General features: G+C 35.9%; 1 protein-coding gene across 1 annotated transcript; it reads left to right on the forward strand.

The window, feature by feature from the left end:
* Positions 1 to 4,946: 4,946 nt before the first annotated feature.
* LOC125848182 (uncharacterized) lies at positions 4,947 to 14,695 on the forward strand. Its single transcript, XM_049528005.1, has 7 exons — positions 4,947 to 5,055; positions 6,754 to 8,022; positions 10,818 to 10,878; positions 10,971 to 11,089; positions 11,556 to 11,646; positions 12,571 to 12,618; positions 14,095 to 14,695. Exons 2-7 carry the CDS (start codon positions 6,884 to 6,886, stop codon positions 14,173 to 14,175), a joined length of 1,539 nt encoding a protein of 512 aa, XP_049383962.1. The 5' UTR covers positions 4,947 to 5,055; positions 6,754 to 6,883; the 3' UTR covers positions 14,176 to 14,695.
* The last annotated feature ends 685 nt before the right edge of the window (positions 14,696 to 15,380 follow it).

The raw sequence follows: 15,380 nt of genomic DNA on the forward strand, positions 1-15,380 counted from the left end.
GCTGAAAAATATCAAAGTTTGAGGTTGACAGAAGTTTGAGGTTAGCGCTACATATGTTGCTGCTAGAACAACAACAACATACCCAGTGTAATCCCACAAGTGGGGCCCATTTTATTCACCTCTTTTGATCTTAGGAGAAAGTTCACTTCTTAGACAATAAATTTGTAGACACTAGACACCAGTGAAAATTTTGTTTGAAACCTTTTAAAGGATAGCTACAAATGACACTCTAAAGAACAACAGACAGCCCAAAAAGAACATTGAAACAATCAACTTCACATGAGCACAAGGAAACAGTAAACTGTTGCTACCACTAATATTTTTCTAGTAGTAAAAATAATCTCTTTGTTTCTTTAACAGAAAACGATTTCCTTTCGACACACTAAACAGAAAGACAGAAACGCCTTTGCCAGAAACATTAGATCATTATCCAACATCCATATTGTTGTCGGAATAAAGCAAGCCACTTTGTCAACGATAATCAAGAGATTAGAGAGCTTGCGGAGAACCTTGGACTTAATTATGATGATTATGGTTGGGGGAGAAATCTACCTGAAGGGGGAATGGAGGAAGAAGCTGATGACATCAAAGTAGTGACAGATAGCGGAGAGGATGATTATCATATCATACTGAATTAAGATTGGAGCCATAGAGCTATTATGTGGTTTCTTTAAACTTCCATACTTGTTATGAAAAAAAATTGTAGCCTTTGCAAGATTATCATCCTACAAAACAGATTTGATCTCGACCAATTCAATTAAGGTATTAGTGTTTGTTCTATTATACAACAAAGATCACATTTTTCGCACTTCGTTCAAATAATAGTTGTACGCGTACGGAATTCTTCAGTTTCTCAGTATGATCTCTATCATCATCTCTAGTCCCCTTATCAATTCTCCTATCTTATTTAGGACTATGAATTTCCCTATCAATTCTGTCTCACCTCCAATTAGCTTTTGGCCTCTATTCCGGAGGTCGGGCTTCATTTCGTAAGCGTAAGCTATATAAAGAGAGCCTGGGTCCGATGGAAAATGTGGTCAGAAATCCATAATAGAGTCCGACCACAATGACCTAATTGATTATTTTCATGCATAAGGATACTAGATTACATAGTAGAAAAGACTGAAAAATCATCACAAACCTCCCTTATTTCTTTTCTATTGCAATTTCTGGATTATTATATGATGATTTTTGAACTTTCCTTATATAGAAAAGAAATAGAAAGAGATAGACCCACTTAAAATCTTTACTGAACTATGACCGGCCAGAACTTGTCTTTGATTGGGATTTCGATTGAAAAGATGTTAGGCCAGTTCTGCATGTGCCCTAAGAACATTTTCAGATAATCAGAACAGCTACCAATTCTACTAAAACCAACTATTTAATTCATTTAACTTTGATAGGTTTTTGATAAGTTAACACATTCTCTTTATACTACACTTAACATTGTAGACCTAACCAGACAAGGATATGCTTCTCTTCAACCAAAGATTTTTATTAACTACTGGAAAAATTCTAATTATAACTATCTTACAACTGATATATTTGCACTTTGAAATTTTCAGTTCTCTGTAACAATTCGGTAAGGGAATTCAACTGTCAACAAAGTACAGGTTCAAAACCCCAAAAGGCAAACTCAAAACAAAAAGAAATTAATTCCGATAGTGAAAAGAACAAAATGGAAACTTTCAACTCAAAATTTCAGGCTTTTTCATATTTCACTCAGAACGTCAAAAAAACAATTGCGTAACTACTTCACACTGAGGAAAGCAATGTCTAGAAGAAACAAGAACAAAAGTCGAGCAGCAATGGTTCAGGCAATCACATGCATGGCCCTTCAAACAAAATTAGCCTTGATTAACTTCCAAGGCAAACAACAACAACATACCCAATGTAATTCCACAAGTGGGGTCTGAGAAGGGTAAAATGTACACAAACCTTAACGCAACTTTTGTGGGGTAGATGGGTTGTTTCCAATAGACCTTCGGCTCAGAAGGGAGGTTACTCAGAGAAGGGTTGCAAGAAGAAAAAAATGATAACAAAATATCAAGATACAAAGCAAAATGAAGCAACAGATAATAGAAATACATAGAAGAATAAGAAACTACACGGTTGCTAAATTCTACTACTAATAAGGAGAAGAGGATATGAGACAAGCCCCTTGCCTCTCCCACCTAACAGATGACCACACTTGGCTACCTACTAATAACGTTCAATCCTACACTAAAGTCCTAAGTTATCTTCAAATAAAAGGGTGATTGAGTAGTTAATTCTAAAACTAGACTATTTTCTAAGCCAGGAATTTAATCGAACATTTGGAGTGCAATAACAATGTTTTGTTTTTCAATTAAGAGAGGAACCCCAGGGTTGTAGCCTCAATATGACATACTTAGTTCATGAACACATTTATCTTGCTCAAATACATAGGATCAATGAAAATGATCCAATTGATAATTACTTATCAGGATTTTCCAACTCTACGAAGCTAATCCCCAAAAGTTCTTCCAAACCCAAGAAAAAATATTAAGACCCAATTGATAGATCCAAGTAGGAATCTCCCAATTCCTACTTTTACCAGTAGGGAAAATGTTCAATTCATTAATCAAGCACAATCGATTCCTCAATATACTTGATTCCTTACTACTCATTAAAAACTCAATACAATTTCTACTCTTCCAAGCAAGAAATGCATATGTAGGGGGATCTAGTGTTTGCAACCACCAAATTCACAAATAAGAATCTAACAAGTAGATAATCACAACCCAAGTAATAATAAGCAAGATAAACTAGTATTCAATCACACAAAAGCAAAAAGAAACAACCCCAGCTAATGGGCTTAGCTACTCATGCAGGAGAAAGAAAATACAAGATGAAATGCAATAATAAACATAGTTAAAGATTAAACAAAGAAGAAAGATGCAAACTCTATGGTGAAAATCTCTAAATCCTTCTCAAGTTAGCTATAGATACTCCTCCAAGACTTCAAAGATCAAAAAGCTCCCAAAGAAAATGATTACTTCCTCATTATATATGTCATAAATGTAACTCTCGCCTTGTCCCGTATAACTTCATTCCTAATCATATGGTCTAACCACCACTCGGTAGAAAAGCCCTTAAATTTTGGCAACACATTCTTTGAGAGTGGGTTACGGTTTCACATTTGTTGGCGATAGACTTACAATTTGCTTATATGAACTTGGTAAATCCCTCTCATCAACTAACTTTTGGGTTAAATTTGATCCGATTTCATATTTTTCCTCTCTTGAAAGTCCTAAGTTCTACCATGAGAGGAAACTTTTGAGAGATTAGATATTAAATGAAATCCCTTGTTGAGATATATGATTAATTGAATATATAATTGGGTTGAGAGTCGCTTTGGAGATTATTCATGTTTGTTTTCTTCTATATAAATGGTTGGATCTTGTATTCAATTATAGATAATTGTTTGATTTTATAGGACATGATTTTATACGTGAATATTGTGTGTCATGATCTTCAAGTTTTAAATCGTGATAAATTTGATATTGAAGCTCAAAGTTTAAGTGTGCCATAGAAACTCATGGAGGTGTGTCAATAAAAATCTCTATTATGAATGTGTTGTATACCACACTAATATAGAGGCAATGATAAATTTATGAAATCATTCACTTATATTTATTTTGATTTTTACATTAAAGCTCAAAAATGTACAAAGTCAAACAGTTGCATTGTTTTTCCCTTTTTGTGATGGCACAAAAAAAAATCTAGTATTGAGCAAAGTGTCTTGGTTGTATCAAATGTAACTAACTCTTAACGAATTACCTTGTACATCGACAGGTCTAGATTATAGATGTGATTGAGAGGGGAATGTGGTAGAACCTGAACTAGGGTAGTCAAACTGAACAAATATGATCGACGAAAAGAGGCACATATCAGTGGATTGGAACAAATACTCTAGAGTCTGGGACATGAAGCTGCTATTGAGTTGCTCACTAGACTTAAGGTTGATCTGACTTGGCTTGCAAGGCCTATATGCGGAGAAAAAGTATTTGATCATGTTTCAAAAGCTTGACTTTCTACTCTTATTTGTATGAACACGAATGAAAAGCCTCAATTTTTCTAAGAGGGAATCAAAAAGCAAATTGAGTTATTGAAATCTTAGTATGTAAAGGTTAAAATGATCTTAGAAAAAGATTGCTATAATGTTCAAAATTAAAATAATATAATTAAATAGATGAAACTTTATAGCATTGAACTATTATGATATGTCACTTTCTCTTTAAAAAGTCGTTCAAAATATGTATTGAGTAGTAAAAACAATCTAGATGCATAAATAAAATAGATATCTACAAAGTACTCGTAAAACATGACTAAAAAAGAAGAACATGAAAGGGGAAAGAAAATGAAAATGAAAATTTCAATGACAAGAACAGAAAACACACACATCTAAATAACAAGAGCATAAAGAGATTCAATAGAAGAGGTACACAAATCAAACTAGTAAATTGATTATGTTAAAATTTGGTAGTGAGAAATTATAATTGAACCAAATCTCGATATAAATATCTGAAATATCAACTAAGATATTAATTAACCGTTAATATGAAATGTTTTTTTTTAAAAGGTTAGTGTTAACAACGAACACTCTCCTCCAGACAAAGCCAGATCGTTATAGTGAATAATGAGTTGATTCACAGAATCATTATGAGATTGCAATGAAATTACCTGATATTATTCGCGTCAGTTTTAAAGTATTAACGACTTAACTGAATGTTACAGAATACGTGTATACTGACTATGTTCTTTAACAATAAATTATCAAATTTAGATTTCCCAATCTTTTTAGATCGGAATGTCAAATCTTGTAAAAAAAAAGTCGAATACACTCTCATCGGAAAAGCTATCATAAATGACATAGTTGCCCTTTGGTAATAAATAGGAGGACACTATAAGATTGTAGTATTATAGTTATTCCAAGACTTCCTTTGGTCGAGGCCCTCTGTGCCACTTCCTCCATCTCCGTCAGTGCCGCACTTGGTTTCTCCTGCGGTTTTTCATCTTCACTTTCAACCAAAGGTCCATTCTTGAATTGTATTTAACTTTTTTTTGTTTCAAATTCCCCTTTCCCTTTTCTCAGATGCAGTACCCTTTTGAAATTTTGATGTTTTTTTGCATTGTAAATAGTTAGATTCAAAGCATCTAGAGTCCATTGTTGATTATTCTGGTTATGCAATGGTGTTTGATATAATTTGCTTTGTGAATGTCTGTTAATGTTATAGAAATACTGCTATAGGTGAATCAGAATTTGTGGGTGACTCTCTATTATCAATTTTTGTGTAGGTTAATAGGGTTTTGTTTGATTTTTTTTGTTGGTAGATGTTTACCTTGGTTTCTTGATTCATGTGATTTCTGATGGCTCTTTGTTTCTTGATTTTGTTTTGATTTGTGATAGTTTGTTAGATATCTGTCTAGTTGCTAGTTGTTCCCTTTGGTGGGCAATCTATAACCCAAAAACCACATTGACTGCTGTGGTATGTCAACCTAAACTTTTTTGGACCTATAACTATAGATATCAGTGTGGGTTCTTTGTTGGAAAACACAATGGTGGATTAGTTGATTGAATTGAAACTTGAAAGGATCTTATCAAAAAAAAGAAACTTGAAAGGGAAATTGCTAAAGCTCTCACCATGTTAAATGAAACCATCATTTGCCCTTTTTGTATACATGTCTTAAGGATATACATGGGTATGAGTAATTTGTGTGGATCCTTCAAATCACACTGAAACTTCCTAAAAGTTTTAATGTACCTGTACCTGATACATACTCCATGCCAGACCCAATGGGAGATAGCTCTTTCATATATGCCTGATAGATTTAATGTTCCATTAGGAAAATGAGGACATGACAACTTTAGATAGCCTATAAACTTGTTGTCACTTGTCATGAACCAGACAACTGAATGGTATTGCGATGGGACATCTCGCTTGTAATCATGTAAACCAGGTTGCGAATATATGGGACCTAGTTTCCCACAAGCAATATGTTTACACACTTTGAAGGCCTGTAGTCTTAATGGATCCCGTCCCTGAACCAAATGACTGCTATTGAAGGAGCACTATGTGTGTGACCAAAAGCTTTTATGTAATGAAAATTGGAAACAGCCACAAAATTAGTATCAACACCTATACTAAGTGAAAAGAAAAAGTACAAGTATGACAAGTTATCTACTAAAACAAATGTAATAGATACCATTCCCACTGTTTCATTTTATGTAGCATTCTTTCTTTTTTAGTCCGGTCCAAAAGAATAGGACCTTTCTATATATGGGAACTCCTTAACTTTAAAAATCCCATAATGAGATGCTCTTATAGTCTCATGCCCACATGGTACGATTAGGGCCATAAGTTCTAAGGGTACTTTTAATCCCTAACAGAAGTCTTCCCTTCTTTCCTAAACTTCGTGCCTAGTCAAACCTAACCACATAAAATGAAACATACAGAGTGATTGATTTACGTATTTTCATGTAACTTCATTGTCCATTTTGAGGGACGCGTGTTCTTTTTTTTCCCACACACATGGCTTTATCAGTTATGATTTCCTTCTTATGCATGTCTATTATTATGTGTTCTTACATGATTTTTGAGAAATCCTACTTATCTTTCCTTTTTAGGGCTGCATTCATCCAATATCCTGAAGTCTGAGCAGTAGCATTCCACTTTCTATTGATTGATGTTTTGTTCGTCATCTCATTGCAAGTTTCTTCTTTATGATCAGGGAGAACAACAACAACAAAAAAGCTCTGATACTTAATTTGATTGGCTGTATAGGAGCATATCATTTTGGTGGATGTACTCATAAGCAAGAGAAAGATAATTCTTTCATATTAGTGTGTGGCTCAATTGATATGCTGATACAAAATTATCTTTCTGGTTGCAAAAAAACTTCTTTTGCAACCTCTTTCTCATCTGAGATCACGAAACGAGCTTCATGCGACCAGGGTTCTGGTGCTGAATTGTCAGAAATGAGTCCAGAAAAAGATAAATGTCCTCTTGTTGTCTGTATAGAATCTGATTCAAAGGATGGTGATCCTTGTTCCTTAAACAGTCTAGATGGTCCACGACCTTCAACTTTGAGTGCCATGTCTGGAAGTTCAAAGCCCATAGTATATCGTAGGAAAAAGTTCAAAAGGAACCCTCTTCCTACTTTCTTCATTGAACCATCAGCTGAAGTTAGGCCTAGCAATGGATGTCCTTCTGAGCTCTGTTCTGAAGTCCATTCAGGAACTTTGAAGGAAGGCATAGTTGCTGCTGAGAAATTAGCTACTGCAACTCCTGTTCTTCTGCCTGCTGAGTGTAACAGAGGAAACCTTCTATCTAAATCAAATTCTTGTGATGGTAGGCCTGAAGGGGAAGAGCAGTGCTCTGAAGCAGCATCAAGAAGTAATATGCAAAGGACTTCAAATGTTTGCATAAATGATAGCCATTCGTCATCAAAGTGTAATTTGGACTTTGGGTCTTCTTCGTTGAAGACGGTTGTGGATGATGCTGGTGAGTGCTCCTCATCTGGTGCTTTATTTCCTGAAAGATTGGGTGATAATATGCCAGAAAAGGATATATGCACAGCAATTCTTAGAGGTTATGGGTTGCTTGAAAAAGTTGTGGTTACAAAGCTCCAAGCATCCACAGAAGACTTTTATACCAGTTCTGACAACTGCTGTTTAATCTCATGCAAAGCCTGTGATTGTTCAGAATCTACAGTGAAGATGCTAATATGTGATAATTGTGATGATGCATATCATTTATCGTGCTGCAAACCCCATATAAAGATAGCACCTGAGGATGAGTGGTTTTGCCAAACTTGTTTGATAAAGAAGCAGAAATTGCTCAAGAAATCATCTTGTAATGAGAGTTCTAGCAATTCTCCATCTGAAGGTGTATCAGGACCTACAGCTCTCATGTTGAAGGACACCGGTTATAGAACTCGTGTTCGTATTAGCAAAAAGTATCAAGCTGAGATTCCTGACTGGACAGGTCCAGTGACAGAGTACGTTCTACACATCTATCTTTTTTTTTTATTGTTGTGGATCTTCTTATTGACTTAAGGGAAGTGAAAATGACAACTAGCTTTAAATGGTTTTGCCATGTAGGCAGATAAAACATGATGGGGTATCTCTCATTCTGTTTCTACCTTCTGTAACAGTTTGTACTTATCATTTTCAGTTGTTATGTCGTATGATTTAATATAGATTATAGATTATAGATATGATGGAGGAGTCCAACTTACAAGTAGTTACAACATAGAGAATTTACACTAAAACATGTTGCTACAAGTACTCTTTTGTCGATGCTAACGTGGGAATTGCATTACACAACAAAATTTTCACTAATCTTCGCAAGGGAATTGCATAATCCCTTAGACATCTTCTGTTTCTTTCATTCCATGCTGCGACACGAGCTTTGACAGAGCTATTTCCCTTGTTCCTGTTCTCCATCTCTTCTTTTGGAGCTTCCATTATAATAGAATCTCATTGATGGTTCTTGACATCACCATTTGATACCAAACATACCATACATGTTAACCTAATGACTATAGCACAATTGCATAGTCAAGCACTAAGTAGTTAACATCCTCTTTCGGTTCCTTTACATTAGGCCGAATCTTCGACAAACACCTAAACTTGTTCAGGCATTTCATACAGCTAACTAAACTAAGTCTATTACATATTGAACACTTGGCATATGCCCAAACTGTACCTACACAACACATATTGCAGATATAGTTCATAACATGGTTATTGATAATGAGCGCTTGAACATGTTAGAAAATGAGTTGTCATGGACTTTATTCTTCCTCATTTTATTCTTTTCTCACTCCTCTCAACAAATAAGACCTGTCCCATCATTTTTCATGCTTTTTTTTTATAACGAACCATCCCTCCACCCCCCGCTGACCCACTTCATCCATCAACACACGATCCAGCCCTTCTCTCTCTCTCTCTCTCTCTATATATATATATATATATATATATACATACACACACAGCCACCATAGTACACAAACACCACAATGCCACTCACACACTACTCTCTCTATTTTTTGTTGCATCTCTGTTGCATGCCATATTCAAAAAGCCACCACCTTCAGCCGCCCAATCTGTTTGCTCCTTTCATTGGATAAGAGAAACAAAAGCTAGACCTTTGACAATTAAGAGAGGTATTTCTCCACTCCAAGCGATTGGGGTGCCACCTCTTTCCCCTACAATGACAGGGAAATATTGTCCAATTGATAAGTTAGAAGGTGATAAAATTTCTCCGGTTCAAGTCCTCTGTTAAGTGTAAATGAATAAAGCAACAGTGTGATAGAGTGCAAAGAAGAGGGTTATTTAGCTATGATTCTTCGTGGAGAGGAAGCAATCGGTATCAAAGTTGGGGAGTTGATTTCCCTTACAGTTGAAGGAAGATTGTATTGCAAAATTTAGTGACTACCAGCATTCAAATCAGATTCTATGTCTTCAACTTTGATTGTCCTACCACAAAAGGGAGAAAAGATAAATGGAGAAGAAGAGAGGAAGAAGAAGGGGGGATGTTTTTTCTTAGCTCTTAGATGTAGGTGGGTCTGGATTCAATAGTGGAAAGATAAGAGAAGGAATTGTCTTTTAGGGAAGAAAGATAACACATAGTGAAGTGGGTTGAGAATAATGAGGTCTCAGGTTCACATCAGTGGAGAGACAAAAACACTAGGAGATTTCTTCCACTTGTCCGAACCTCAGAGGATAGAGTTACCCATCACCTATGGTGGTGTGAGGTAGCAGGTACCTTGTGGAACTAGTCGAGGTATGCACAAGTTGGTCCGGCTACCACAATTATTAGAAAAAGATGAACGGGGAGGGGAGTTGGAAAAATAAAATTTTTCCCTTTTTGGATTAGAAGTTTTTTTTTTTGTGGGATTTTTTGGGTTTAAGAGCTACATGTCTTTCTTCCAAGGCTTCTTTGTCACATCTGTGTGTAAACTGCTCACACTCTATTTTCTTGATTGTTTCAGCATGTGTCTAATAGGCAAAATTTGAGCACAAGTAGTTTAGATGGCTAGATAAAAAATTCGGACAAGTTTCGATGTTGTCTATGTATTCACCGTTAACATTAAGCATCAATTGACTTAAATGGTCCTCCTCAAATTCTTTGCTGTAATGATGGCACCCAATCAGCTCTCCATGTGAAAAAGCACTTTCCATCGGTGTTTTCTGGATTCATCATTTTCAGTTGTCATCTGTGTTACTTTGTTTATGTATGAATCACTCCTGGTTTTCTCATAGGATCTACCTAATGAAACTCTCTACGCAAAGAAAGAAATCTTTGGAGATAATTTTTTCTTTAAAGGAACTTTGTAATGTCTCTAAAATGTTCAAAGCCTGTGGTGGCAAGTTTCGTGCATCTACAACTCAAAATTCTGTTGGTATTTTTTTCATTTATCTCATAACCTATAATTCTATAGCTGCTAGTGCTAGCACATCTTATCTAAAGTCCTAAACTTAAGTATGATTTCTTGAATGCTTGGTGGAATATTAATTCTCAGGAGTTCAGCTCAAGAAAAATGGATTAGTGTTAGTGGGGGTAACTATGGCATGTTCATGTTTATTTATCTCTTAATACCATGGAAACCATATTATGCTCACAGGTTTCGTGCTTCATATGTTCTGATAAGTTTTACTCTAATTTATGAAAATCTTGCGTATAGGAATGCTATTAATATTTATTGTTATGATATTGTTATCTATTTGAGCTGTTTGTATCTTTTGAGTGTGCCTGCTGCATTGGTTTTGATGAAGAGATTTGATGCAGTGAGGCTGGTTGTAGTGGTGAACCATTTGAAATCAGACCTTCAGAGAATCTCTGCTTGCGTGTAAGTTCCACTCCTGAAATTTATCTTTCCATACAGCTGCCTGCTCAGTTCTAGGAAAAATTATTTACGAATAACCAAATTATATTGTTCAGGAACAATCTTCTAACGAACATTTGAGGATTAGTTCTATTGGCAATTGGCTTCAGTGCCGGCAGGTCATTGAAGGTTTTGGGAAACGTGTGGATGGAAGTATCTGTGGGAAATGGCGAAGGTAATGAGCCTGCCCTTTGCACTTTTACTATTGAATTGTTTTGCTCCAGCTTTAGGTATTTCAAGCGGATGCTGCTAATTTTGGGCTGTTTCATTAAAATAGTTTCAGCTCTCGGAAATGGACACCATTACATGTCTTGGTCAAATTAATTTGCACGTTCCCTTTATTATTTTCCTCTAGTAATGAGAAGGAACTCCAAAAGAGGAAAAGGAAAACCCCTGCAACTTGATGTCCCTCCTGAATTTTTAAGTTCTACCTTCGACCTATGATATAAGACCCATGAGATAAAAGCCATATCAGTAGTTTGATAAGAAAAGTACTGAGATCAGTGAGAAGTGAAAGTGGTTGTAGATAGGGAAGTTCACTTATCAAGGAATCCAGCATGATATTCATGTTGTTTTGTCTTGGTGTTCTAATTTTTATCTATTCAAGATGCCCAATCTGCAATTTGGTGTTGTCATGACAGGGCCCCGCTATTTGAAGTTCAAACAGAAAAATGGGAGTGCTTTCGTTCTGTCCTTTGGGATCCAGCTCACGCCGATTGTGCTGTACCTCAAGTATGTGAGTTTTTTTCAGTCCAGATGTTGTGTTCAACATCTTATCTTCAACTTAACTCATTAACTTGATTCATTCCTTCCCCATTACCATTCCTCGCTCTATGTTTTCTTTTCTTCCCCATCCCCAAACTTGCTTCTGTACGAGATAGATCTATTGCATTTTGTTTTTGTTAGTTTGGAGAATTAGTTTCTTGTTGAGATTAAGACGTTTGCTTCCAAAGTTGTCCAGCTGTTGCACAGATTTTATGCTGGCACGTGTAAGCAAGAAATATTTATATCTTTGAGTTTATGTTGAAGAATCATTCAAGTGCTATAATAGCTTCAGTGTTTTTCATCATCATCTCGGGGAAGATGCTTACTGTAATAGTAAGTGCGGCCATTATCCCTCTTTTGGGCTAGTATATTTGCTATGTTCGATTATCTTGCAACACTCTTCTCGTGTCCCTAAAAAGATGGAGGTTTATACTGAAACAGATACAGTAATATTTAAACTAAGCCTTTGCTGTGGACTCTTACATGTATGGAATGATTAAGCCTTTGATACTCTGAATGATTTCTCTAGAAGCAATGAAGTACATGTGGATTGAAAATCATACGAGTGCCATAACACGGTCATCAAAAAAATAGTCCTACAAGTGCCATAACATTGATATTATTGCATTGCTGCTTGTTTTTACTGATCTTTGGGTTTTTCATTTGCTATATTGCCCATTTCATTGAGATCTATCCTTATTAAAAACAACAACAACATACCCAGTGTAACTCAACAAGTGGGATAATGGGAGGGTGGTGTGTACGCATCCTTACCCCTACCTTGTGAAGGTAGAGAAGCTGTTTCCACTAGACTCTTGGCTCAAGTAAAGCATATAATATTTCTTAAATTGTTTTTCTGATTGCTGTTCTTTGTCTCTCACTCTGGCTCAGGAACTAGAGACGGAGGAAGTTCTGAAGCAATTGAAGTATATGGAGATGGTATATCAGCAAACCTTATTATATCACTCTTTTCCTGTTTTGATAAAGGGATGAATCACTTATATACTTTATTTAGCAAGAGGTGTAGGTAATAAATAATATAATACAAAAGATCGACCCCATCAGCCAAATTATATACATGACTAAAAAAATTCTGTCTTCTGGTGTGTTACATTCTTCTAAAATTGAAAAATTCTTTTCAATTGCTGTTATGTTTCTCAACTATTTCTGTTACATTATCTGTTTAGTAAATGAGTTAATGCAAAGTCACAGCACTTCTCTATTTCCTTTGTACTCGATGGGGTTTCTGCAAGCTACTGTTTTTGTATTCCGCTGTCTGTCTCTTGTACACCAAGGTGTTCGTTCCTTTTGTTATTAAAATAGTTTTCTAGTTGAAGAAGATATATCTAAACTTTCTTTGGTGATTGTATTAGATACTATCCATCTTTTCCTATTTCTCTTTTAGTGGAGTTAGGTTTTATTCTCCAACGAGTTGCCTCCCTGTGCACAAATGGAACCCTGCAGGATTCTGGCCCCTCTAGACTATTAGACAGCTCAAAGTCTGAGATGTGCTGTAGTAAACTAGTTGTGCAGAGTCCCCATTTACTACTATTGTACAAGACAAACAGCAAAGAGAAACTAGGATTTAGGCTTTGCGCAACATGGTTTCCTTGGTCATGTTACCAGTTTCAAAAAAACTAGTAATAAAGTTTCCTTGGACAAGGAAAAATAAGTTGGATTTTGGTAACTGCTTTATCTCTCTCATTTGATAATGCATGACCAAAGACGAGATATGTGTGTCACAATTAAAGAAAGATTTTTATGTAACTACTTCGGGTTACCCAGGACATCACCTTAGATAGGAGGGTATGGAGCACGCGTAGTAGGGTAGAAGGTTAGTAGGCAGTGGAGTGTTGTCTTGCTTTTCGTGGGTTTAGGTTTGTCGGTGTTTGTTGTTGTACTAGTTGTATTATTGTACTTTTTGCTTTTGATATCTATCATTGTTTGTTGTTTATTGACTTTCAATTATCGCACTATTTTGTGTTCTTGTTCCTTTCTTGTAGGATTTGTACTGCTTCACTTGTTAATTGCTATGTTTTCTTATTCTTTGTACTTGGATTTGCTACACTTAAGACGATGGTCTTTCGGAAATATCTCTACCTCCACGAGGTAGTGGTAAGGTCTGCCTACTCTCTACTCTCCCCAGACCCCACTTGTGTGATTCCACTGGATATGTTGTTGTAACTTTTTTAGTATAGTTTTATTTACTATTTTTTTCCTTTATGAACAGAATATCTAAATTGTCGGAAAAGGGGGTGCCCATTTTAAGTAGTGAATTACTGGTGGTGGATCCTTGTCCTACAAATGATCTGTGTCATTTTCCCTTACAATTGTTGTTTAATGTACATTGTATACTTTCTAGACTAACTTATGAAGGTATAGAATATTGAACCTAGTGTTGTTCCTTCTGTTTAGTTGAAACCCCGGCTGGCAGTTAAGAGGCGCAAATTGAATCAAACCTCAGGTGCTGGCTCACAGTTCTTGACAAAGAAATGAGAAGATACAGGCATCATGTACGGAAATGTTCATCTTGTACATTTAAGCATAAAAATTTTGGACAATTGGAGTTGTACTACATGAGATTTTCATCACAGTATGCTGATGTAATTGCTTCAGAAACATAATTGTACAATTTAGAAGGTGCAAGGAATCAGCTGCAAACTCGACTTGATCTTTCCTGGCTTCACTTCATCACAGCACGCTGATGTAATTGCTTCAGAAACATAATTGTACAATTTAGTAGGTGCAAGGAATCAGCTGCAAACTCCTTGATCTTTCCTGGCTTCACTTCATCTCTCAGTCCATCTATCTCTTCTCATTACAAGGCATTTACATTTTCGCATTGTCAGGGCTGACAAATTAACATTTCACTTTCTTCACCCTTATGTCACATTTTTGTAATGCCTTGATGAATTTGTGAGGCCCTGGTTTAGTCATTGCAGAATAGAGAGCAGGTTGTGAGGAAATGGGGAATTTGTACTCGTGATGACTTTATGTTAGTGCATATTTATGTTTCTATTTTTCTCTCTGGTATAGGTATTTTATGGACAGAAAATAGCAGTATTTTATGTTAGTGCATATTACTGTTCACCGCATATTTGGCATCTCTGTCACTCTTCCAGGTTAGGAACTTATGGTTCTGCCCTTGTATCCTAACAAAGGATCCAGTCCAATTTGAACTCAAGTCAGCCTTTGTGATATGAAGGTGCTGAGTGGAAGGGCCGTCTTTCAACGAATAAAAGTTACTCTATAGAGGTAACATGCTGTGATACTGATCTTTATGAGTCTGCGCTTGTTTATTACATTTGGTTACTGAATGAGTAATGGATTAGTGATCATATGTCATGATGGCCAATTTTTAACCTGTGGGGCATTTTGTTTCACCATGATCCAATTATTTGTAAAGTACTCCACGAGAATGATGAATGACAGAGGAAGATTTAGAGTTGGTATTGAGCAATTCTTCACTCACTTGTGGGGTATATGAAAGGGAATTTCATCAAAATAGTTGTCTTTTGAAAGAAAGAAGTGTCGAATTTTAATTAGCCCAATTCAAGTTGGAAAAATAGAAAGACAAACAAATTGAACTTGGCCCAGTGGTGGGCAAAACGTCAACATTGTATCTAGATTAAACGTATCGAATTTTTTTTGCACGTACAACCATCAAACCAAAGATTTAAGCGGTGCTTGCTTGATCAGGT

Source organism: Solanum stenotomum, chromosome 12 (genome assembly GCF_019186545.1).
Source record: "Solanum stenotomum isolate F172 chromosome 12, ASM1918654v1, whole genome shotgun sequence".
Classification (NCBI taxonomy): domain Eukaryota; kingdom Viridiplantae; phylum Streptophyta; class Magnoliopsida; order Solanales; family Solanaceae; genus Solanum; species Solanum stenotomum.